This window comes from Pseudopipra pipra, chromosome 9 (assembly GCF_036250125.1).
Source record: "Pseudopipra pipra isolate bDixPip1 chromosome 9, bDixPip1.hap1, whole genome shotgun sequence".
NCBI lineage: Eukaryota > Metazoa > Chordata > Aves > Passeriformes > Pipridae > Pseudopipra > Pseudopipra pipra.
In genome coordinates this window covers 18,027,814-18,051,762 of record NC_087557.1, presented here as the reverse complement: position 1 = coordinate 18,051,762, position 23,949 = coordinate 18,027,814, and the positions used below count along the sequence as shown (strand labels likewise).

At 46.6% G+C, this 23,949-nt stretch overlaps 2 protein-coding genes across 8 annotated transcripts in view; one reads left to right on the top strand and one right to left on the bottom strand.

Moving 5' to 3' along the window:
• The window catches only part of LRRC7 (leucine rich repeat containing 7), a 120,872-nt gene extending 112,250 nt beyond the window's left edge, over nucleotides 1–8,622 (top strand). For 4 of the 6 annotated variants that reach the window (XM_064664875.1, XM_064664879.1, XM_064664874.1 and 1 more), the window contains 3 exons: nucleotides 322–414; nucleotides 2,855–2,929; nucleotides 4,143–8,622. In XM_064664875.1, coding sequence (XP_064520945.1) covers nucleotides 322–414; nucleotides 2,855–2,929; nucleotides 4,143–4,250 — 276 coding nt within the window. In that variant the 3' untranslated portion in view covers nucleotides 4,251–8,622. The remainder of the gene's footprint in view (nucleotides 1–321; nucleotides 415–2,854; nucleotides 2,930–4,142) is intronic. The other 2 variants (XM_064664878.1, XM_064664877.1) reach the window with 2 other exon arrangements.
• Nucleotides 8,623–9,946: 1,324 nt separating this feature from the next.
• Nucleotides 9,947–23,755, bottom strand: LRRC40 (leucine rich repeat containing 40). Of its 2 annotated transcripts, none has more exons than XM_064664882.1 (15): nucleotides 23,380–23,755; nucleotides 21,348–21,529; nucleotides 20,343–20,416; nucleotides 19,510–19,639; nucleotides 19,014–19,137; nucleotides 18,609–18,751; nucleotides 17,418–17,590; nucleotides 16,597–16,687; nucleotides 16,237–16,282; nucleotides 14,830–14,938; nucleotides 13,748–13,855; nucleotides 12,440–12,550; nucleotides 11,573–11,650; nucleotides 11,193–11,378; nucleotides 9,947–10,529 (listed from the first exon to the last, which is right to left on the bottom strand). In XM_064664882.1, the coding sequence occupies exons 1-15, from the start codon at nucleotides 23,402–23,404 to the stop codon at nucleotides 10,424–10,426; spliced, it is 1,686 nt and encodes a 561-aa protein (XP_064520952.1). In that variant the 5' UTR covers nucleotides 23,405–23,755; the 3' UTR covers nucleotides 9,947–10,423. The 2 variants fall into 2 exon arrangements, with proteins under 2 accessions (XP_064520952.1, XP_064520950.1); XM_064664880.1 differs by lacking the exon at nucleotides 23,380–23,755 and adding an exon at nucleotides 22,065–22,233.
• Between the last annotated feature and the right edge of the window lie 194 nt (nucleotides 23,756–23,949).

Here is a 23,949-nt window from a genome sequence, read left to right as displayed (position 1 = left end):
TATCCCAACGTTTAAGTGAAAAATTTGGCCAATTTGAACATCTCACAGGTCTAAAGGGTTTTTTTCCTCCTTGAAAACGAAACTTTAAAATCCATGCAAAAATCTATGAACGATAGGGAATATTATGGTATCACTGTGTGCTAAAATCATGCCAGTACTTCCAGTTCATAGCAATGTTTCATGGCCTTTCCCCACGTTGTGCAGTGCAGGGCTCATCTCATCCCGCTGATGGTGAACGGGATGTGTGGGAAGAAGGATGCTGTGGTTTAGGAAGGGTTTAATGTTGGCATCCACTTACCCTGCCCTGTCTTTCTAACCTAGTTTTGTGTGAGGATAGAGAAGAATCCTGGCCTGGGGTTTAGTATCAGTGGTGGAATAAGTGGACAAGGAAATCCATTCAAACCTTCCGATAAGGTACGTTGGGAATTTCTCTCTACCTGGTCCTTATTTTAGAGTGGAGACGTGGAGAACATGAGTGAGATGTTTATGGAGATGTGAAGAATATGAGTGAGATGTTTATGTCCTTCTGTTGTGATTATTGAAAGACTTTTCTCCACACTTGGCTTTTTTTTTGTTTTATTTTGTTTTGGGGGGTTTTATTGTGCGTTGTTTGCTTGTTTTTCCCAGTTAATGAAAATGAGAGAATCAAACATCAATCCCATGGGTGTCTGCCCCATATTCCATGTCTAAGAATTTTTCAGGCTGTTTTCTGGAGAATTGTCTCTCTCACTTTTAAGAGTCACTTTTGGCCCTGATTTAAACTTTTAACTAAATTAACACCAAACCAGCATACCAGTAGCTGGAATGCCAGGATTTGTAGCTGCTGTGTCAAATAAAACCAGCCTGGCCTGTAAACTGGAGATCACTGGATCCTTACAGACCCCATGACACCAGTTATCTTCTGCACTGGGAATTAAGAATGTCCCCATGAGGAACACGGTGGTCAGGGAGACTCAGGATTCATTCTGGGAATTGCAAGTCTAAGATAGGTCTCTGTGTGATAAAAGGAAGCCTAGAAAAACTCCACCACCTGGTGATTCCCAGCTCCAGGGGCTGTAGGATTAGGAAATGGACTCTTAGACCTGTGAATTTGTTTGTTTGGTGCAATAAAACTGAGTGGAGATTGTTGGAAAATGAGCACTTTGGGCACCTCTCTGTTGAACACGTTCCTAGAGTTGATGTCCTTTGATAATCCTGGATTCTGTTTGCAGAGACAGTCAGAAATTCCATAAGTGTGGAGAATGTTTTGCAAATGATGAAGTTTTATGAAACTCTCTTTTCATCTCTTTTCAAAACTTTGAGATCTGCCTGCAAATTAAAGAAATCAATTCCCCACCTTTATGAATTACAACAGAAAACTGACTGGGAATGTAAAATAGGCTTGGAAATACCAACCTGACACAGTCTGAATTCCTGGTCAAAGGAAGGTGTCCTTGCCCATTGCAGGGGGTGGAACCAGAGGGCTTTTAAGATCCCTCCCAACCCAAACCAGTCTGGGATTCTGGGATTGATAATTCTTGTTTTGAACTTCCAGAGTAGTTCCATGTAATGTAAATAAAATTCAGGAATTTTAACTACTGTCCTTTAAAACGTTCTCATTTTGGGTGTCCTTGGAGACTTCACTCTGGAATTACACTTTATAACATCAGGGCCTGGTTTTGCGCAGTTGAAGGTGGGATGGTAGAATTAAGCTGGACTTTCCTGGCTGTCACTTGGCTGAAGTGACTGAAGGAGGATCCCTGTTCCATTCTGAATGTGTCTGGAGCAGGGCAGGAACAGCTGGAGATAGAACTGGTTTTCCCACTCACAGGAATGCAGCTCAGGGAGTGATGGGAGGGGAATTAATAGTTAAAGGGTTTTTCTGTATTGTTACTCTGAACCATCACTTCCCACACTGTGATACCAGATTTGTCATATTTTAAATGAAATGCTGATGTCACTGGGATGAGAGGACAGGAGAAGCCATGGAGAAGCCACCATTCCTTTGACACAGCAGAACCCCGCCACAAGTTCATGGCACAGGGATGAGGTTTCAGCAGCCCATGGCTCTGCTCCCAAGGAACTCGTGTTTCATACTGGGAATACAGGGCAGGGCCTTGCTCAGGAGACTGTAAAATCCCTCAGGGATGCACATGATGGTGGTGCCAAGCAGGGATTTCCCTGGTGTCCCTGGGAGCAATGGGAATGTTCACATTTAGTCTTGGATTCCGGTTGGAGCAGGGAGAGCACAGAACTGAGGGGCCAGGGCTGATGAGCTGTGTGGGAGTTTAATGTGCTCATCAGCTGGAACCAAGCTTTGATTTGGGGGTTTATTAACAGATTTTACTGAAATTCTGAAAACAAATCTACAACTATCCTTTATTTTTAATAACTTTTCCTCTTTTAGAGCCTTTTCACTGCTCAGACACCGGATTAAAGGTCTGTCCCACAGCCCATGGAACTGAAGATCTCAAGGGCTGAATAATCAACTGCTTTCTAGACATTTTTTAAGCTTTTTTCTTTCCTAGAGGAAGCAAACAAAGGTTACTGTGTAGATTATGGTACAGATTATTCTAATAAATTAATGCTTGCTCCATTTTAATTACCCTCCTGATAACCCTGCCACTCTATTCATATTGGACAATATTTTGTGAGGTGGAATCTTAGTTAAAAATGACCCACTATTATATTTATTGGGTGAAGTAGCTAAAGCTGCTAGAAACCCAACCTAGTGTTTGATTACAAACAGATTAAAATGAAGTTTGGTGTTTAGCCCAAGTCTATAAAGCCCCCAGATCCCAGTTAGGGACGCACCTGTATTTTGGGCTGTAGGTCTCGGAGATGGCATCCTAACCTGTGTTACTTTGACTTATAGGGTATCTTTGTTACTAGGGTTCAGCCTGACGGCCCCGCGTCCAGCCTGCTCCAGCCCGGGGACAAGATCCTGCAGGTACAGGGGGAGGGACTGCTGGGGGGCTGAGGGCAGCTCAGAAATGCAGTGGTGCTGGTGCAGGCCTGAAGTTGTGTCAGGGCAAGTTCAGGTTGGATCTCAGGAAAAGGTTCTTCCCCCACCCCCAGGGTGGTTGGGCACTGAACAGGCTCCCCAGGGCAGTGGTCACAGCACCAAGGCTGACAGAGCTCCAGGAGTGTTCACATGATCCTCTGGAGCATGTGGTGTGAGTCTTGGGGATGGTCCGGTGCAGGGCTGAGGGTTGGACTCAATGGTCCTCATTGGTCCCTTCCAACTCAGGATATTCTGTGATTCTGTGAGTTAACTGACAGTTCTGTTATTATATAAACTATTATATATGGTTTAATATTGATTTATAGCAGAGTTACTTGCAGAACTTTTTGTCCAGGTGGCCAAGAAGGCCAGTGACACCTGGTTTGTATCAAAAATAGTGTGGCCACAGCCCCAGAGCACTGACGTCCCCCTGCACTGGGCACTGCTGAGGTACCTCCAGTCCTGGGGTCAGTTCTGGGCCCCTCAGACAAGAGACACATTGAGGGACTGGGGCATGTCCAGAGAAGGGAATGGAGCTGGGGAAGGGTCTGGAGCATCAGGAGCAGCTGAGGGAGCTGGGGGGGCTCAGCCTGAGAAGGAGGCTCAGGGGGGACCTGGAGCAGGTGTGGCCATGGGGCCTGATCCCCTTCCTGAACTGTGTCCATTATCCTGGAGAATGGTGGATCTTCTACTTGGGCCTATTAAGCACAGTCAGTGAACTGTGGGTAATTATGTTTAACATTTGACTTTTGAAATAATTTTGGAACAGACAAGAGAGAGATTATTATAGTGAGATTTAATCGACAGAACAGCTTATAAATACTCCCATCTTTATCTCTGTATCCAAACGGAGCCCATCCTGCCCATGCATGCAGCACAGCACCTGGAATATGGAAACCTTACATCCCAGAGTTATGCTTCCTCAGGAAACACACAAACTATCCCAGAGTTACAGGATCATTTCAGTTGGAAGTATTCACTGGAGCCTCCAGTCCAGCCCCTGCTCGAAGTCAACGGAGGGCGAGAGAAACGTGTGCTCAGTGTTTGTGGGATCCTCATGTGTTCATTATTTATTTTAGCTTTTCATTTCCATCCACCCCTTTGTTACCCCAAAATGAAGCCACTATAGAGCTTTTTCCTGTGTTTGTCCCTGTTGCAGGCCAATGGACACAGCTTTGTACATATGGAACATGAGAAGGCTGTGCTTCTACTGAAGAGTTTCCAGAACACAGTAGACCTTGTTATTCAACGTGAGCTTACTGTCTAAATATTTTTTTATAAATAGTAAATATGTCTAGCCAGATCTAATGTTCAAACAGATTTATACATAGGAAACCAATTTTTTGCCAATTGCTGGACCAATGGCAAACAGTAGTGCCAAATGTATAATACTCTATGTTAGTACCAATCATCGGGAAAAATATATTAACTATATAAATATATTGTTCATGTGGCTCCGTATTAGTTTTACTTGTCAGCCTCTGGCTGTGCATTGGTGCGTTTTTTTAATCAAGTTACTTCTTAAAGTCGATTTCATATGATTTCAGAACACAGAAGCACATACAAATCCTTTAGGAATTCTGCTGTCCATCAGAAACACTGCCTCAGAGTTGTATATGCCTTTATAAAGATGAACTATATTAACCTGTACTTCCCATGAAATATTTCTATCATGTCACATACAAAAGTATAGAGAAAAAATATTTTCATAAACACCTCAAAGAAAGTATATATTAAATTAAATTTAATAATGTTCATTTATTTTCAATGCAAAGATATTCTATGCCTTATGAAAATACCTGTACATATGCCGTGTGTATAGTTGGCTCCGTAGGGATCAGGAACAATTCATATACAGGGTGAGAGACTTCTGAAATTGAACTCTGGGACCTCGGTACAAAAACCCACATGGAAATGCGTGAACTTCCTTTGGAATGGGTTAAAACTTCCTTTAGGATGTGTTAACTTCCTTTGGAATGGGCCAGGTTGGATGGACCTTGGAGTGACCTGGTCTAATGGAAGGTGTCTCTGCCCATGGCAGGGGATGGAATGGGATGAGCTCTAAGGTCCCTTCCAAGCCAAACCATTCTATGATTCTGACTTCCTTTGGAATGGGTTAATCCCTTTGGTTTGGCACTTCCCATGGATTCCATGTGCACACACTACAGGAGAACCCCGAGGACAGGCAGGTTTGGCGCACAGATGGAGGAAGGTTGTGATGGTGGCAGTAAAACTTCTTTTGTTGCTGCTAATTTTATTATTTCACTTTTTTAATTTCCAATTTGAGGCCCTTTACTCACATCCCCCATTCCCATGGACATTGTTGTGTATCTTCACTGGCTCCAGGCTGGGCCGGGCCCTGCTTGGGATATTCCCATCGGGGAGGATTTATGTGATCCTTGATTTGATCAGGAGTCCTTTACAGGGAATGGGAGCAGGTTTGAGAGCTGACACATCCCAGGGAGCAGCAGGTGACACTGAGTGACACCAAGCCAGCCTGGGAGGAGCATTCCCAGCTCAGGGCACAGTGTGACAACCTCTCAGGTCCAAGTCCTGGTGCTGCTCCCAACAAAGAGAGTCCTGACAGCTGCTGGTGGTTCAGGGCTCCAGCATGGTTATACCTGATAGCAAGATGGAAAAACACAGGGGAACCTCCCTTCAGGTATTTTCAGGGGATCCCATTTCCCTGAGAAAGGGCTGAGGGAGAGCTGGCACTGGGCTTGTCTGTGGCCGGGCTCATTCCTACCCAAAAATCCCACGTCCAAGGGTGCAGTCACAGCCCACAGACACAGCCAGGAATATTCCACTTCGCTGCCTCCAAGAGCCACTAGGAATTCCTAAACCTTCCCTCCTTGGCTGTGGGACCTTTTGGAGCTTTGCTGGGAGCACAGGGACAGAGCTGAGCCCTGGAGAGCTGAGGGGTCCCCCTACACAGGGGGTCCTGCACAGGGCGATGGTGGGGGAGGAAAAAGAAAGCAAAAAAGCTGCTTTCAGAACGCTTTTTTAAAATTTTTTGAGGAAAAAGCCCAGCCCAGACCCCAGGAAGCCTCCAAGACCCCCCTTTTCCCAGTGCCACCTCAAAGTTCGTATCCAGGTGATGACAAACTACGGGAGTTATCAGCCAGGTGTTCCAACAGCAACAATTTAACATCTTCAAATCTTGCTTTTCGAGATGTTTTATAACACATCCATGTCTGCATCTGTGTTTGGTGGCAGTGCCAGCCCCTGGGAGGGGACAGGAGATGCCAACTGGGGTGGCTGTGCCCAGCCAGTGGCTCTGAGCAGGGACCAGGCAGGACAATACTGGGGGTGAATGGGGCAGCTGAGAGCAGAGCCAAGGAAATTCAAGGAAAATCCAAGAAAAAAGGAGTATGGAATGTCCAGGATGTTGGTTTGCTGCTGTTAGTGAGCACTTGGAGTGTAAAGATGTTGGTTAAAGGCCCTTCCAGTGCCTAAAGGGACTCCAAGAGAGCTGGAGAGGGACTTTGGACAAGAGCCTGGAGGGACGGGACAAGGGGGAATCACTTCCCACTGCCAGAGGGCAGAGTTAGATGGGATGTTGGGGAGAAATTCCTGTCTCTGAGGGTGGTGAGGCCCTGGCACAGGTTGCCCAGAGAAGCTGTGGCTGCCCCGTCCCTGGGAGTGTCCAAGGCCAGGTTGGACAGGGCTTGGAGCAACCTGGGATAGTGGAAGGTGTCCCTGCCCATGGCAGAGAGTAGGACTGGATGAGCTTTAAGGTCTCTTCCAACCCAAACCAATCTGGGATTCTGTGAAACCTCTCTGCTGTAATATAGCATTAATTACCTTACGCAATCAAAAATGCTTATTTATAGATGTGTATATATCTGATAGGGAGATTTGCAACAGGAAATGCAAACCCTGTATTAAATTACAAAGGCACACATTTGGATCAGCTGAGACAGGCCACGGTGTCAGACCCACATCTGTACAGGATCAGTGGGGATCAAGGTGGCTATTCCTGGGAATTGTCTGTGGCAGGAGAAGGGCCGGAGCCAGGGCTGTGCTGCCCAGTCCAGCTCAGGACACGGGGGGGGTGGTCCATGTCCCCCCAGCCAGGCAGACCCTGTCCAACAGGATCAGGGTTGGACATGGGTCACACACAGGCACAGGAGGTGACAGGGCTGTGGAGTCACCACCCACCTTGGCAGGATTTGGCCATAAACACACAAGAACTTCCACCTCAACACGAGGTAGAACTTCTTTTCATGGAGGGTGGCAGAGCCTGGAATAGCTGCCCAGGGAGGGCATCCCAAATCCTGGACACATTCCTCTGTCGCCTGCTCCAGATGACCCTGCCTGGGCAGGGGGTTGGACTGGGTGATCTCCAGAGGTCCCTTCCAACCCCAGCTATCCTGTGATCCTGTGAACTGGTGGGATTTCACAGTTAGAAATCCCACATTGGGGAAAGTGGGAATTCTCTCTGCAGTCCGAGCTCCCTGCCCATGGCTGGCATGGCCCCTCCCTTCTCTCCCTTCCAGACTCCACATTCCCTTTTGAAGCGCACAAAGCCGTCTGGCCTCATCCCCTCATTCCCAGGCACTCAGGCCCTGGGTCATTCCCTGTGGCCGTGCTGATACAACTTTCCGGGCAGTAGTTTGATGGGATACGGATCCACTGGGGGTTTGGGTGCTTGGGAACAAGGCTGTTGGCACCGTGGGCCACTCCAGGAGCCTGCAGGGCCACCGCCAACCCAATCCCAAAAGGCACCGTTTTCAAATCATGGAATTGAAATTAAAAAAAAAAACCAGAAAAACGTTTTGCCAATCCCCTTCCTGGATGATTCCAGCCGATTTTGTGGAAGTGACTGAATGACACCATTGCATTGTGTGAGGACCCCCAGCCCTGGCACTCAGGGCCTTTGTCTCTGGGCTGCCTCGGTGGCTCATGTCCCCCCCTCGTGTCCCCCCCTCGTGTCCCCTCCCCGGGCAGGGCACTCGCTCATCACTTCGGTTTTCTACCTGTGAGTACTGTATCCGGTTCAGAACCAACAGCTTCCTTTATTAAAGATTTTACCATTTTATAAAAGACATGTTTAATTATGATGGAGATGGCTGTATTGTAATTAATATTTTGAGATAATTGTGATTTTGAGCTTAAATTATATACAGAAATGGTCATTTTTGTATGTGTTCAAAGATTGCTATATTCCAGATGACTGTACTTTTCAGTTGAATTCCAGTATTCCTGTAAATAAAGCTGAATGAGGAAATATTTACTACTTTATTAACATAGATTGTGAATGTACTTCATGTTTTTTGCAGTATAAAGACTTACTGAACTTGAAAGCTGCTTCATTTTATGTGCAAAAAGGTACTTCAAAAATTCTATTTTAAATCTATTGATTGAGTGCAATCAACTCTCGTCCCTTGGCACATGCAGGTTGTCCCCTCCCCGTGCCCTGTGGGGCCCCGGCCCGTGCGTGTGGTGTTGATGCATTTTGCAGATGCTTCTGTCCATAGGGAGCCCAGGGACTGAACCGCCGCTGTGCAGTATTAGCAGAGCCATTTTCGGCTTTGGTGTACCCAAATTTTTCAGTATTTAAAAAAAAAAAAAGTGTTTTGAATAACATTAAAAAGTCTCTTTATTGTATAAATAATAAAAACGTCACCTTATTGTAATTCTTTTGGGTCATTTCTTTGCTGTCGGGAAGGATGGAAGGTTTGGGAGGGAGAGGAAGGAGTCGTCGTTCCCCACATCCCACTGGAAGTGGGCCTGGAAAATTGGGCAACTCTCCTTACTACTGTGGGACATCAGATAAGGAATGGGAGTGATGCGGCTGGTGAAGAAAACTCAGTGTTTACTGCTTTTGGGGGACAAATGGTGTATGAAAAGACAAATGTATGGAAACGAGAGGGCTGGGGTTGAGAGCAACAGCAGCTCCGTCATCCAGGGAACTGGATCCACCATCCATCACTCAGAGCTGCCCATGGCCATGGTGGAGCTCCACCAAAGCCCTCTTCGAGCTTAGCACCGCACACAGTTACCATCATGTATTTCCCACAGGAAACATCCTGCCCTTCCTTTTCCTGCTCCCCTCCCAGTCCGTCTTTCCACACAGGTCAATACTCTGAATTTCCCCACCAGCCTGGGCAGTTCTGGTCCCCTCCACCAGGACCATGGGGAGGTGCAGCTGGGGCTGACGTCCCTCAGCCATCCCTGCTCTGGCTGAAAGGCACTTCTTAAACCTGGAGACCTGAGCAGTTTAGTGTATTTTATGTTCATTCTGGACACATTCAAAACCTGGAAAGTTTAGTGTTGAACTGTATTAAATTTTGCTGTGATCCAGAACCTCGAGTGCTGCATCCTGTTCTGGGCCCTCATGACCAGGACACTGAGGGGCTGGAGCATGTCCAGGGAAGGGAACTGAGCTGGGGAAGGGTCTGGAGCACCAGGAGCAGCTGAGGGAGCTGGGGGGGCTCAGCCTGGAGAAAAGGAGGCTCAGGGGGGACCTTCTGGCTCTCTGCAACTCTCTGACAGGAGGGTGGAGCCAGGTGGGGGGTCAGGCTCTGCTCCCACAGAACAAGACAGGACAAGAGGAAACAGCCTCAAGCTGTGCCAGGGGAGGGTCAGGTTGGACCTCAGGAGGAATTCCTTCCTGGAAAGGGTGGTCAGGCATTGGAAGGGGCTGCCCAGGGAAGTGGTGGAGTCCCCATCCCCAGAGGTGTCCAAGGAACGACTGGACGTGGCACTCAGTGCTCTGGGCTGGGTGACAAGGTGGGGATCGGGCACAGGCTGGACTCGATGCACTGCGAGGGCTTTTCCATCCTCAGTGATTCTGGGATTCTGTGGTTCTGTTTATTATTAATACCCACACTGCAGCACCGTTATCATTAAGGGCATCACTTTCAGGACATGGAAGCGTGTTTAAACAAGAAAAGTATCTCAGTGTTACTGCCTAGAAAAATTAATTACAGCACATGCTTAAAGAACCCAAGCCAGACATCCAAGGGACACATTTATTATCTCAGTGCAGCTGCCAACACCGGCCACTTTCTTGCCCTCAGGTGAGCCATGCACAAAGCTGGGGGTACTTCTCAGCCTTGGTCACCCCCTCACAGCTCCAGTATTTACCACACACAGACCAGAAATAAGTTTTTGGGGAGCAGTGAAAAGAGACCAAAAAAAGGATACAAAAATCAAAAGTATTCCCTTTCGCCCAAAGGCTTTGATTTGACAACTCTCTTCAAAGCTCAGTTGGCCTGCAGAGAGCACCATGGCTCCTTTATCACAAACGGTGTAAACAGAGTGTGGGATGCTGAGATCCCCATTGGAACATGCATCCAGGGAATGTTTTACAGGTCAGTTCTTTCTTAACATACAAACAGCCTCACGGATGCTCTGGCCTGGGCAGGAGCAGGAGGAGGGAGGCAGTGGAGCCCCTTGTCCTGTGATCCCTGCTAGCCCAGGGCAGGAGCAGGCTCAGGTGGGAATGCGGCTCCGCAGGTATTCCAGCACTGCAGCTGTGCCCTTGGCCAGGATTGCAGCCCGGGGGGTGCGGAAGGGGTTCCCTTCCAACAGCAGGGTCCTGGAAAACAGGGATCTGCACTTAGATAAAGACTCCTTGTACACACACACTCCACTGCATACAGACTGCTGAATCTTTTGGAATCCCTAAGTAATCCCTCTTCTGTTCTACTAAAAGTTTTAATTCCTGCTTCCCTGCTTCACACCAGCTTGGCTTTAGATATGTGAATTTTAATTTATGCTAATAAATCAGTGGGGGTGTATGACTGCAGCACATACCCCACTACTGCAGCAAGCCTCTGCCAGCAGGAGTGAGAAAAGAACTTCTGGAATACAGAAACAGAATTCCAGGACGGTTCAGGCTGGAAGGGACCACAGTGGGTTCACCTGGTCCAATTTCCCTGCTAAGCCTGGCCTGTCCATGCTGCACCACAGTGTGACTGGACAGGCAACATAACCAAGGCTCTTCCAGGAGCTTCATACAAAACAACACACCCTTGACAGTGGTTTGAAATGATGAAACAACTCCTCCAATTCTCTACAATAGCGAGAAATTATGGAAGAAACTGCCTTGTTTTACAGATAGTCAGAGAGACCCTTTTGGGGCACTGAGACTCCACAAACAACATCCTGCCAAGGAGCACTTTTTCCTCTGACAAAACACTCCCTGAAGAACTCAGACAGAATATAATTGTATAAACAGGTCCCCAGTGAAACCACACACCTCAGGTTTTCACAGTTCCCCAGTTCTGGGGGCACGTGAAGGAGGTCATTGTTCTGCAGGTCCAGCGTTCCCAGCCTGTCCATCCCCTTCAGCTGCACCGGGTCGATGGACCCCACCTGGTTGTTGCTGAGCAGGATGGTCTCCAGGGCTGGGAGGTGATACAGGACACTGGGAAACACCTTAAATCTTCAGGAAGAGAAAGGAGGCAAAGCAGGGAAAGTCAGAAACAGGGCAACACAAACACAAGGCTTTCATGGGTTTCAAGCCCACAACTTGTCAGCCAAGTGTCTCCTTGTTTTTACATCACAGGAAAATCATATCAAATTCAGCCCAGTTCTTTTGATTATTATTTTATTAAAAATATCTAGAGTGTTGCTCACCTGTTAAAAGCAAGATTGATTATCTGCAGTCTTGTCAGTGCCTCCATTTCCTGGGGTAAAGATGTCAAAATGTTGTTTCTGTGTATCAGAGGAAGACAAACAATAATCATTCACTTGCTCAAGGTTTTAGTTACTGAGAATCCCCAGGACACAACATATTGATCACATCCACACTGTCTGTGGCCAATTCACTGCCTCAGAAATGGGGCGAGACCATGCCCAGGTACAGCTGCTGGCTAATGCCAGCCAGGCTGGATTCACATTTCTGCCAGGAGGAGACTCAAAGCCTGTCCTCTAAAGATTCCCAAGTATTCCCAGGCACCCAATAACTCCATAAACCTGCCTGGAAATTCAGCTCCTTGGGTTGCAGAGGAAAGCTTAGGAAACTGCCCAGATCCTGAAGCCAAAGTAAATCAGTCAAAGTAAATCACTACATCTCTCCAAAATCTATGGTTTGAGCTAATCCAGATGCTGAACAATGCAAGGAGCATTTCTCAGGAGTCAGGGGAGGTAGATGACATAAGTAACATCTCTTGCCATGCACTGCTTCTGTTTCCAGCAGTGTGACAAGATCTGAACCTTCACTGTCCTAATTCCCAGTATTTTTTGGTGTGTTTCTTTTGGAGGGCGATGGACGTGTTTTCAAATAGCACCATCTCTCTCCTCACAGCAAGTCTCAGAGCTGGTCCACTTGTTTTTTGGGTTTTCTTTAACCAAGGCTCAAATTTAGGCTATTTCAGCTTTACCACGGAGGCATTTTGGGAATGAAAACTGATCCCAGTGCTGCAATCCCACTGGAACAGATGGCTGGTTTAGGGAGGCAGGAAAATAAATTCCCAGGGAAGGAACTCAACACACGTCACCAACCTGAGATCCAAATGTGTCAATTTGTGGAGCCTGCACAGCTCCAGGGAAATGGAGGAGATTTTGTTGAAGCCAAGGTTGACATCAGAAACAGAGTCTTTCAGCTCCACAATCCTGAAACCCAAAAAGGAGATACTGTAATTATGGAAGCTCATGCTTGCATTCTAAGTTATTTAAAAACTGCTTTCTTCTACAAATCAAGGACACATTTTGTTTCTTGACAATTCTGAAGTAATTTTGTGAAGATAATGAGACGTCACCTGTGAGAGCTGCTGCTCCTTGAACCTTACACTTGATGAAGGCAAAGCTCACTGACCTACAGTGATTAGGAGATAATGTTTTCTCTCTCTGATTAGGAGAGCAAATTTTACTACAAAAGCCTCCTCAGTAAATGCAGTCAAGAGCTACTTCAGAGACCAGAGGACAGGTGACCTTCACCGCCATCTCCTGACCTGGAGATGTTTTAACACTGACTCTTATCCACCTTCTTCTGCAGTCAAACAAACTGAAAGAAATTCCTATTTTTTCCCATCTTTTGTTTCTGCTCCATTGTTACAAATTCCAGGAGCATCTGCTGCTGCTTGTAGAAGGTCGTTACATTGAGATGCTTTGGTGTAAATTATTTAACAGCCTGAGAAGTTCATTGTAGAACCCCCCAAATAGAATCTCTGGTTTAGCTCTAAAACCAAAACACAACTAAATGAGAAAACACTTCTCTCTCCTGCCTGGATTGGCATGGAATTCTGAGGCAGCTGCATACCCACTCACACCTATCCCAGGGAATGCAACAGCCTCTGATACAGTGACAAAGCACAGGAGGAACAAACACCAGCTCACAAAATCCAGTCTCTAGAGCTTGTACTGAAAATGGACTTTTTTCTCCCCTGAGATTGCACCTTTTTAAGCTCTATGTGCTAAAGGTGAAATATTAAGCACACTTGGGTCTGAGAATGGGCATGGATCAATTCCACAATGTGGAATTGACCTTAAAAATCAGTGTTGGTTGTTTTCTTGGGCTCCCAGAGATCCAGCAAACCTTCCTCCTAACACAAAACATTCCTCCTAATGCAAAAAGACTAATTATTGCCATCAGTGCCAGAGATTTTCCATGACTCTGGATGACACAAGTGACTCCAGGCCCCACCTGCACACTCCTGTACAAGACACACAAATGTGTCACTGTATTTCTTTGTACTTTGATTTGTGTGCACACAAAGCAACAAAGTGCAAACAGCTTCAGGAAAGACACAAGATGCTGACGACAAAGGCAGAAAAGCAAGTCATAGATGAGGAATGACCTTCACACAATACCTTGGGGGCACCTCTTTCAGCTGGTTCTTGCTGAAGTTGACAGTGGCCACAGGGTTGGTGCCCACGGCATCGAACATCTCCTCGGGGATCTCTGCTGCCTGCTTCTCACTGAGGGGAGAAACAGGAGTCAGTGACACCAGTTCATCATTTCTGGTGATTAACAAGGCATTTTCACCTTCTTTTAGAGAGGATGGCCAGTAGAACAGACAGGTAAATAGCTACAATTTGAAATGCGTGGGCCTGTTGATCAGAAAGCTCCAACCACTGCCCTGTCAGCAAATATCAGAGAATCCTGGAATCCTGGAATAGTCTGAGTTGGAAGGATCTTAAAGCTCATCTATTCCATCCCTTGCCCTGAGCAGGAACACCTTCCACTATCCCAGGTTGCTCCAAGCCCCATCCAACCTGGCCTTGGACACTCCCAGGGATGGGGCAGCCACAGCTTCTCTGTGCCAGTGCCTCACCACCCTCACCCTCACAGCCAAGAATTCCTTCCCAATATGCCATCTAACCCTGCCCTCTGGCAGTGGGAAGCCATTCCCCCTTGCCCTGTCCCTCCAGGCCCTTGTCCAAAGTCCCCCTCCAGCTCTCTTGAAGCCCCTTTAGGCACTGGAAGGGGCTCTAAGGTCTACCTGGAGCCTCCTCCAGGATGAACCTTCCAGTTCTCCCAGCCTGTCCCAGCTTCTCATCCACCAACACCCCCAAGTCCTTCATGGTTTTCTTTCCCATTCCCAGCTTAACAAGGTACAGTTAAAAATATTGAGGAGACACTCACCTACTACAAGATGTTCTGAGACTTACTAAAAATTGTAAAGACCTTAAAAGGTACCAGAAGCGTCTGAAGGTTTTCAGCACTTCAGTGAGTTACTGTGGAATATTTGATATTACAAATGAATAAGTAAACCCCTGCAATCCAAATCTGCCTATTCCTGAACACAGGAATTAAAGGGGAAAATGCCCAAATACAGCATGATTTGTGAACAGCTTGGTATGTAATAAAGGGAGGGGGGAAAAAAACACAACCAAAAAATAGGGGAGTGTTCTTGCAGCTTTAGGAACAGGTAATATTTCCAAACACACACCTGTACTCCAATAATTTCAGTGAGGTTATGGCATGCATGTTCACCCTTGCCTGGCTGGGAAGGGTCATGGCTGTCACAGGAGGCTCTTCACTGGGGCCAGGTCCATCATCTACAGACAACAGAGGGGTCCAGTCACACTTCTGAGGGATCCAGGAGTCGGGAGTGTGTCCCAGGCACCTCCATCACCCCTTTTACTCCTGGCTCAACTGAAGATCATCTAATTCAGATTATTCCAATAATTTTCTAAGGAAGTTTTTTTGGCGTCCTGGGTTTCTGCTTTATTTGTTTTGGGGTTTTTTTAGGGGGGGTGGGAGGGAGAGGGGTTAACTTGGATTTTGAAAAAGCAGGTGAGATGTGCTGGCGGCTGCTGCTCTGTGAGGCTCTGCCTCTATGGGGAAAGGAGCTGGAAACAGGGAGAAACTGGGAATTTGGACTGGAAGTTATGATCTAGAGCACCTACATCCACACCAGCAAACCTGACCACAATTTATCAGTTAAAACACTATTTATAAACATTCAGCACACCCGTCTTTGTGAAGCTCCTTCTGATCACTCCCCACAATCCACTTGAAAAAGCTCCTGGACATCTGAGATGGGGATTCCCACCCACCTGAGTAGGATGAAACTTAGCTAGGAGTCCAAACATACCATAAATCCAACTTCCACTCCAAGAAATTCAACAAAACTCTCTGAAAGTTCAGCAGCATTCATGAATTAAAGTCTATCAACAATTGTGCCCAACCACAACTAGTTATTCTCTGGTTAAAGAAGGGCAAAAGGGCGAGAAATAAGCTAAAAAAAAAGAGGCTTTTCCCAATTTAAACCTCATCAGAAACAGGATCGCCATTGGTTTAGCTCCATAAGAGGCCAGAGTAAAACTGTAAGTACTGTTGTACATGCAAGACATGAGCTAATTGTGTTACCACAATTATATTATCTGTTAGACTGGGCTTTTACTCCAGCATTCCATTAATTTTTGTGGAGTTACCATGTCAGATTTGCATGGAAGCTGACATTTGGAAGGAATTTTTTCTGCTGCAGAAGCCTAATTAATGCTGCCATCCTCTGGCAGGTGGGGACAGCCACTGGAAAAGGAACAGTCACACAGCACTGGTAAGAAAAGCTGATGCATCTATAATCAAGGTCCCTTTTAAGTATGAAGATGAAGCATATTGAGATTATTTTTAAAATTATAATCCTCAATAAGGGCATGTTTGTTATTCAGTATTATCTAATAGAATAAGGAAAAGAAACAGAAATATCAGAGCAAATGTTGAGTAAAGAAATCTCTATTATTTCACGATAACTGGAGGGGCCTGGTTTTAAACAACCACTCTCTCTAGGTTCTGATTTATTTTGATTTCTTAGAATCTCTTTAAATGCAATAAATGGAATAAAACAACATACCTTGGATTTTGCTTCTCAGATATTTCAGAAGTTCCTGGGTGCCTTTCTTTTAAAAAGAAACAAAAACCAAGTCACTAAGCAGGGTTTATGCGGCTGGTGAAACAATGCAGAGGGACAATTCCAGTCACACAGGTGGAGCCCAAGCACTGCTGACTAAAAATTCCACCTAAAATCCCACAGGAAAACCCTCCTCACAGCATCCTAGGAACTTGCTTATTTATAACTTTATCAGTTCCAGCTGAAAATTTCTGATCTGAACCTTGGGCTCCACATTTTTAGCTTTTCATGTTTCTCCTGCTGCCCACACCGTGGGGATGCAGCAAATGTTCACCTGCAACATAACCAAACTCCAGTGCTTACTTCCAGCAAGTCTCTCCGGATGGTTCTCAAAGGATTTCCCTCCAGTGCCAGGAATTTCAGCTGAGGAAGGTTCCCCAATGTATAAGGCAACCTGCAGATGGAAACAACTCATTCCAAAGCAGCTCCAAACCAACTGCTAAAGAATCTGCAACGGTTTGTCAGATGGGATGCTGAAGCTCAGGTTCAAAGAAAAAGATGCAGAATGATTGAGGTTGGAAAAGCCCTCCCAGCCTGTGCCCAATCCCCACCTCATCACCCAGCCCAGAGCACTGAGTGCCACATCCAGTCGTTCCTTGGACATCTCCAGGGATGAGGACTCCACCACCTCCCTGAGCAGCCCCTTCCAGTGCCTGACCATCCTTTCCAGGAAGAAATTCCTCCCGATGTCCAACCTGAACCTCCCCTGGCACAGCTTGAGGTCGTTTCCCGTTTTCCTGTCCCTTGTTCCCTGGGAGCAGAGCCCGACCCCCTCCAGCTCCACCCTCCTGTCAGGGAGTTGCAGAGAGTGAGAAGGTTCCCCCGAGCTTCCTTTTCTCCAGGCTGAGCCCCCCCAGCTCCCTCAGCCGCTCCTGGTGCTCCAGACCCTTCTCCAGCTCCCTCAGACCCTCCCCAAAGCACTTACAAGTCAAATGTAAGTCACAGGCAGAACACAGAATTTTTAAGAAAGGCCCAGTTTGATCAGAGCCTTCACACAATACAGAGGGTTCCTTCATTTTATGATTAAGTCCTTTCTTAATTGCACCTCCCCCAGTGTGATCCACCAGGAATGAGCTGCCACCAACCATGTCCCCCCCGAGCCCCAGCCCAGCTTTCTCTATTACCTACTGATGTCATTGTTGGCCAGGTCAAGCCGCTCCAGCTTCTGCAGCAGAGTGATCTCCTCGGGGACTGATTTGATCTTGTTGTCCCTGAGTTCCAGCACAGACAGGGAATTCAGGTGTTTCAGATTCTCTGCATTGAGGATTTCAATCTGATTCTCACCAGCATGTAATTCCTATGGGAACAAACAGCACCTACCACTATGGTACTCTGGTAAAATTGCTTTATAACTCATCTCCTAAATCATGACATCAGCAGAAACGTATGATGATGTGGAACAAAAATAGATCTTGATTCCCTTTCTTCTGCCTACGAAATATCAAAGCCTCCGAAGATCCGGAGACATGGGACTGACTCAGCTTTTTTGAACCCACCACAGAACCCTCAGCTCCGAGTCCCATTTCCCAGCCAGGAATAAACTTGTTCCACTTTTGCCAAGAACTTGTCAACAACTCCTTTGCTCAAGAAGCTTCTGAAATTCAAAGTTAGAGGAAGCTGAGAGGCAGCTCTCATCTCCCTGCTGGAAATGTTTGATTTATAAAGGAAAAAGTCAATGATTCCTTAGCCCAAAGACCATGTGCTGGATTCACCAAGACACTGAACTTCACACACCAACAGGAATTTTGTTAGAAAATGAGGAAACAGCTTGAAATTTTCACTGCTGACTTCAGAGTTGGTCAGTGGAAACACTACAGTAACAGAGACATTCCCTTAGCCCAATCATTTCTCTATCATTTGAGTAACAAATTCTGATGTTCTGAAACAGGTGATTGTCAATTTTAAATATATCAGGAATTAATGCTACAAAATACCTGGAATACCTGATTATGCCAAAAGGAAAACCAGTATGTTTTTTCTGTAGTTACAAAGAAAAAATGATAATGAACAATGTTAACTTAACCAGAAAATGTTCCCACAGAGAAAAAATAGGCAACACTAGATCCAGTTTTAAGTCATTCCTCTTCTAAATATTTATTTTGCAAATCTGAAAGTTCTGCTACACATTTGTCTTCCAAGTGACCTTAAGGTTGAATACTGAGGACAGTAAGAGAAATTGCAAATGGGGGTGTATTAAATAAAGAGTTCTAAACACACGACCATTAATTTTTGATCACAGCACTTCACAAAAACTTGCGTTTAAATTAACTGTCATTATTTAAAAGTTTACCACATTGCAGCCATTCCAAGCTCACCTTCAGTAACTTGCAAGAGGGGAACTCTGGCAAGGAACGCAGTTTATTTTTCCTCAGGTAAAGCTGCTCCAGTGATGCCATAGTTGCTAATTTAGAAGGTACAGTTTCCAGGTAGTTTTTGGTACAATCCAGCTGCCTCAGGCCTATGGAAGTAAATGAGCAATGACAAACAGAAATAGAAGAAAATAAAAATAGCTCTCCACAGAAGCATAATTATCCTGGGTTTTAAAATAAATGCAACAACATTTTGCCAAACAGAATTTAGAACTAATAATTCTGACCTGATTTTCTTGAGAATGCATTAATTTTAGGAATATATTTTAAAACCTGACTAACATGCACTAATATGAACATAAGCACAAAACTGGCTGTTTGGCATTTAACAGTGTGAGGAAAGTGAGTTACTTTTCATGGCACTGAGATCTGCAGGCAGGTCCTTGAGCTGATTACAGGCCAAATTGAGCCGCACCAAGTTAACGAGCAAAGCAAAACTTGTTGGAATGTCTGTGAGGTGGTTATTGGACACATCCTGCAGACAGAAAAAAAGTGAGAGACTAAGACAGAGATGTTTAAACTATCCCACCGGTGCTGCTAGTGCAAAGTTAATTACTGGCAGAACATTAAAATTAGCTGGCTGACATCTTTAGGATCTCCCTGGCAGAAGTGTGACACAAAGAAACAAGTCTCCCATGACTGACAGATCACAAGGGATTTGAGTTTTCCTAAAATATTTGTTGAACCAAGAACAACCAAAAAACCCACCATGTAATAACCGACTTTAGAATGGTCACTGGAATACTCACAAAGTTCTGCCATCAAAGCCAGTGATTTTTAATTAGCTGTAGCAAAACATGGATAAATCTTTCTGCACAAAGAAATATGGCTGAAAAGGCTGATTTACCAATTCCTCCAAGCTGAGGAGCTGCCCCAGACCCTCGGGGAGGTGGCTCAGCTCGTTGTGCTGCAGCAGGAGGCTCCTCAGCCTGGGCAGCTGCAGCAGCTCCTCAGGGAGGCTCTGCAGCTTGTTGTGGCTGGTGGGAAAACATGGGACACAAAGGGAAAGAACAATCACTAAGGAGTTTTTAGGAATACGATGCACACAGAACACTCATGTTCCACAGCCTGTACACATCCTGCTGGTCAGGACACAGCCACCTGTAAGGAAAACCTGTCTCAGGCCTCTACAATGGATTAATTTTCTGGGAAAATTAATTACCTTCACTTATTTGTTCAAGAATAGTTTTAATCCTAATCTGAATTTACAATATTCCATCTGGATGTGAATTGTTCTGTTTATGCAGTTCACACAGTGGCAGCATAACCTCTCCTTGAGCACAAATTTACAAAATTATCCCAGTAAACAGAAGATTCTGAACTTTCCAGCATGAACGAGACCTAGACAATTACTTACAATGTGAATTATTCGTGGCAGAAAGTGTTTTATCCTCAAAAGTGCCACACTGAATCAAATGAATGTTATTTTGTGAGATTATTCAGAATATCACTGTTTTCACCTTCCAAGAGACTGTGACTTTGAGTATCAGTGAAAACAATTCCAACAAACCCAAGATCACCAGTTGTGATCCAAAACTTAGAGTTCTCAATATAATAGTATTCTATAGTTAGTAATCTGGAATTAATTTTCTGAAAGAAGGTTTGATATCCTGCAATCTCTCATTCACACATGAAAGTCAGTGCAATATTTCTCTTGTTTGTCGTGTAACACATCCTTACCTGACATCAAGTTTCTGGAGATTTTCTAGTTGTCCTAAAGCAGAAGGAAGTGATGTCAGTTGATTATCATGCACCTAGAAAATAGTTTTTAGAATACAGTTACTAATTTGTGCCTTGTAGGGTTTTTCCCCAGAAAAAAGCCAACCTGATCCACACAGTAATTCTGTACACATAGAACTGCAAAATTGTCCTTAACTGCCATCAATGACCAGAGATTAGAGATGAAGGGGAGTGCAGGAAAGGGGGTTGCACTCCCAGTAACAGCTCTTCCTAAAGTGTCCATAACAGAACTTCCCAGATCTTTCCACAGGACAGGACCCTGGAGCTGGACTTGATCCGTGTGGGTCCCTTCCAGCCCAGGACATTCATGATTCTATGATTACACGTTGCAAGTGTATGGACAGAGACATTGTCAGAGTGACCTGTAACAATCTTTTCTTTATCCTGAGAATCAAAGAATTACAAAATAATATATAACATAAACAATAAATAAATGTATTTTTTAAAGGCAGTGGGTTCGTGGACACAGAGCGACACCCAGTCAGAGGCAGCTCTGCCAGCACTGTGCTGGTTCAGGAGCTGGTACCATGCTCACTTGTATTCCAAAAATCATGGAGCCTCAAATTGATTTGGGTTGGAAGGGATCTTAAAGCCCACCCCATTCCACCCCCCACCCTGGGCAGCGGACACCTTCCACTATCCCAAGTTGCTCCAAGCCCCATCCAACCTGGCCTTGGACACTTCCAGGGATGGGGCAGCCACAGCTTCTCTGGGCAACCTGTGCCAGGGCCTCACCACCCTCACAGGGAAAGATTTCTTCCCAATATCTCAGATAACCCTGCCCTCCTTCAGCATAAGACCATTCCCCCTTGTCCTATCTCTACATGCCTGTGAAAAGAACACATCAGCACCACTTCTGCAGGGAAATGGAAAACAAAAGTCTACGACAAGTTTTCCCACCTCCTCCATGGAAGTAGCATCTGACCAAGGGCTCCTTGTACTCACATCCAGCACAGTCAGGGCAGGCAGCAGCTGCACATCCTCCGAGAGGCTCTGCAGCTTGTTGGAGGCAAGGATGAGCTTGGTGAGGTCTGTCTGCTCCCACCAGCGATCTGCAGCTCCGAAGGACAGGTTCTGCTGGGCCTCCTCCGGAGTGTCCACATTGATCCGCCACACATGTGGAGGCACTGCCACACAAACATACACAGGTCAGTTGGATTGTTCAGGGAACTGTTCTCAAACTCCTCTTACATAGAATCATAGAGGGGTTTGGGTTGGAAGGGGCCTTAATGGTCATTTAGTTCCAACCCTCCTGTCATGGGGTACGATATCCACATATAGACAGACATATGTGTACACACATGTACACAATTAGATATACAGATAAAATACATGTATATATAAGAATATATAGTTATACAGATGTAGATGTGTGGATATATACACATACAGAGATGGATAGACAGTTAGGCAGATAGTGATGTATATACATATCTATATAGTCAATGGTGTTCTAGACACGTTTCCAGAGCGGACAACAAGAAGCTGATGGAAATGCGTCAGAAATAGACAAAAAATAGTTCCTTGCAGACAGATGGCAGAATACCGGTCGCTGCCGTCCCCCGTGTGCCGCCCCCGCCCTGCCCCTCCCGGCGGTGTTGTGGCTCCCCGGCAGCCCCTCCGGTGGTGCGGGGGTCGGGCGGTGCGGCCCGGCTCACGCACCGTCGCGGAGGCCGCGTCCCGCCAGGTTGAGCTGCCCGCTGCGCCGCGCCGCCCGCAGCAGCCCCTGCGGCACCGGGGGCTCCGGCTCGGCCGCCCGCCCGAACCCCGGCCCCGCGCGGGGCCCGCCCGGCCGCGCCCGCCGCGCCGCCGCCATCGCCTGAGCCCCGCGCGGGGCCCGAGCCGGGCTGGGTCCGCCCGCCGCGCAGGCGGGGCCGAGCGGGCCCCTCGGGCGGGCCCGGCCCAGCCCCAGCCCCAACCCCGCCGCCATTTCCCGCCCCGCGGAGCCGAAATGGAGCCCAGGCACGGCCGTGAGCCGGATCGGGTAACGGGGGTGTTCGACACGGACACACGGGAACAGCAAACAGAGGCGCTTTGACACCCAACCTCGATAGAATCCCAGAATGGACTGGCTTCGAAGGGATCTCGGAGCTCATCCCGTTCCACCCCCTGCCATGGGCTGGGACACCTTCCACCAGCCCAGGTTGCTCCAAGCCCCGTCCAACTGTGATATATAAAAATATCCCAGATGACAAACCCTGAGCACCAGTACGTGAGATTCAGTGGGACCAGTCGCTGCTGGGGCTGCTTAACCCCAGGCAGAGCTGTCTGCTGCTCCTGCCGAGAGGGAAATGATGAAAAAAGAGCGAGGTCCGACTTTTAATTGTAGCTCTTTGCCCTTTCAAACAGCACGTTTGTGTTTCAAACACTCCCCTCTTTGAAAAATGCTTCTATGAGTAGTTCTATTTAAATTAAAAGTAATTAGTTAAGGTTTAAGTACATTAGTTAAGTATGTGATTCAGGAAACTCGCACTTCAGGCACTTGCTCTCAACTAAGGATCTTGGCCTCATTAATTTTTTACCGGTGTTCTTTAATTCCCCCCCCTTTTTTTTTCGGTCTGCTCTTTCAGTGGAACAACTGATATTAAAAAAAACAGTGGTGCTTAAAAATGGCTTTTTAGGACTTCAGAGGGCCATTGTTCTGTCCCTCAGGGCCTCGATTAAAATAGTGTAGGTGGGTTTCATCTAAGTTGCATTGTGCTTTTGGAAATTAGTGTAAATTCAACATACGATATTGCTGACAAATTAAAATTTGGAGTTTAAGTACATTTGTGGCAATTCAGTATGAGACATTGCATCTGTGGTATTTCATAAGTGGAAATGTAGTTATCTGGTAAAGGAGGACAGTGAATGTGTTCTGTGTTATGAATCAGATGTGGTAGAATTTCAGCTTCATTAATAAATAAGGCTTGTTTTAAGTTGTTTACATGCAGTACATTTATGGGGAAATACATTTACAGAAAAGCAGCAAACTCACCAGGAAATAGCGTGGTTTGTATCATATTAACTGCAAGTAATTTTTTTTCCTCTCTAATATTAAAGAGAAATTCCCACCCCAACCTCACACTGCTTGGGCAGTAAACTGTGTGACAGTTTAGTCTCTGAAATGATGAAGTAAGAAGGAGGACATAACAGCCCCTCACAGTCCCTTGGAGACCCTCATGGTGTGTCACAGTCCCTCACACCCCTCACGGTCCCACCGACGCTGGACAGCCCCTCAGACCCTTCATGACCCCCTCGTGTCTTCACGTCTCCTCGGAGCCCTCACAGCCCCTGATGGTTCCTCATGGTCCCTCCAACCCCTCACAGTCCCTTAGAGCCCTTACAATCCCCTCAGATCCCTCACGGACCCCTCAGCCGCTTCACAGCCCCCCAGACTCCTCACGGTTCCCCACGACCCCCGAAATCCTGTCAGACCCCTCACAGCCCCCTCACGGCCCTTCACACGCGGTTTCCCGCGCGCGGGAGGGCCCGTATCCCTCCCCCGCCCCACGGCACGCCGCGCACGCGCAGCTCGTTCCCCTGCGCGCGCGCTCGGGGCGGGCGG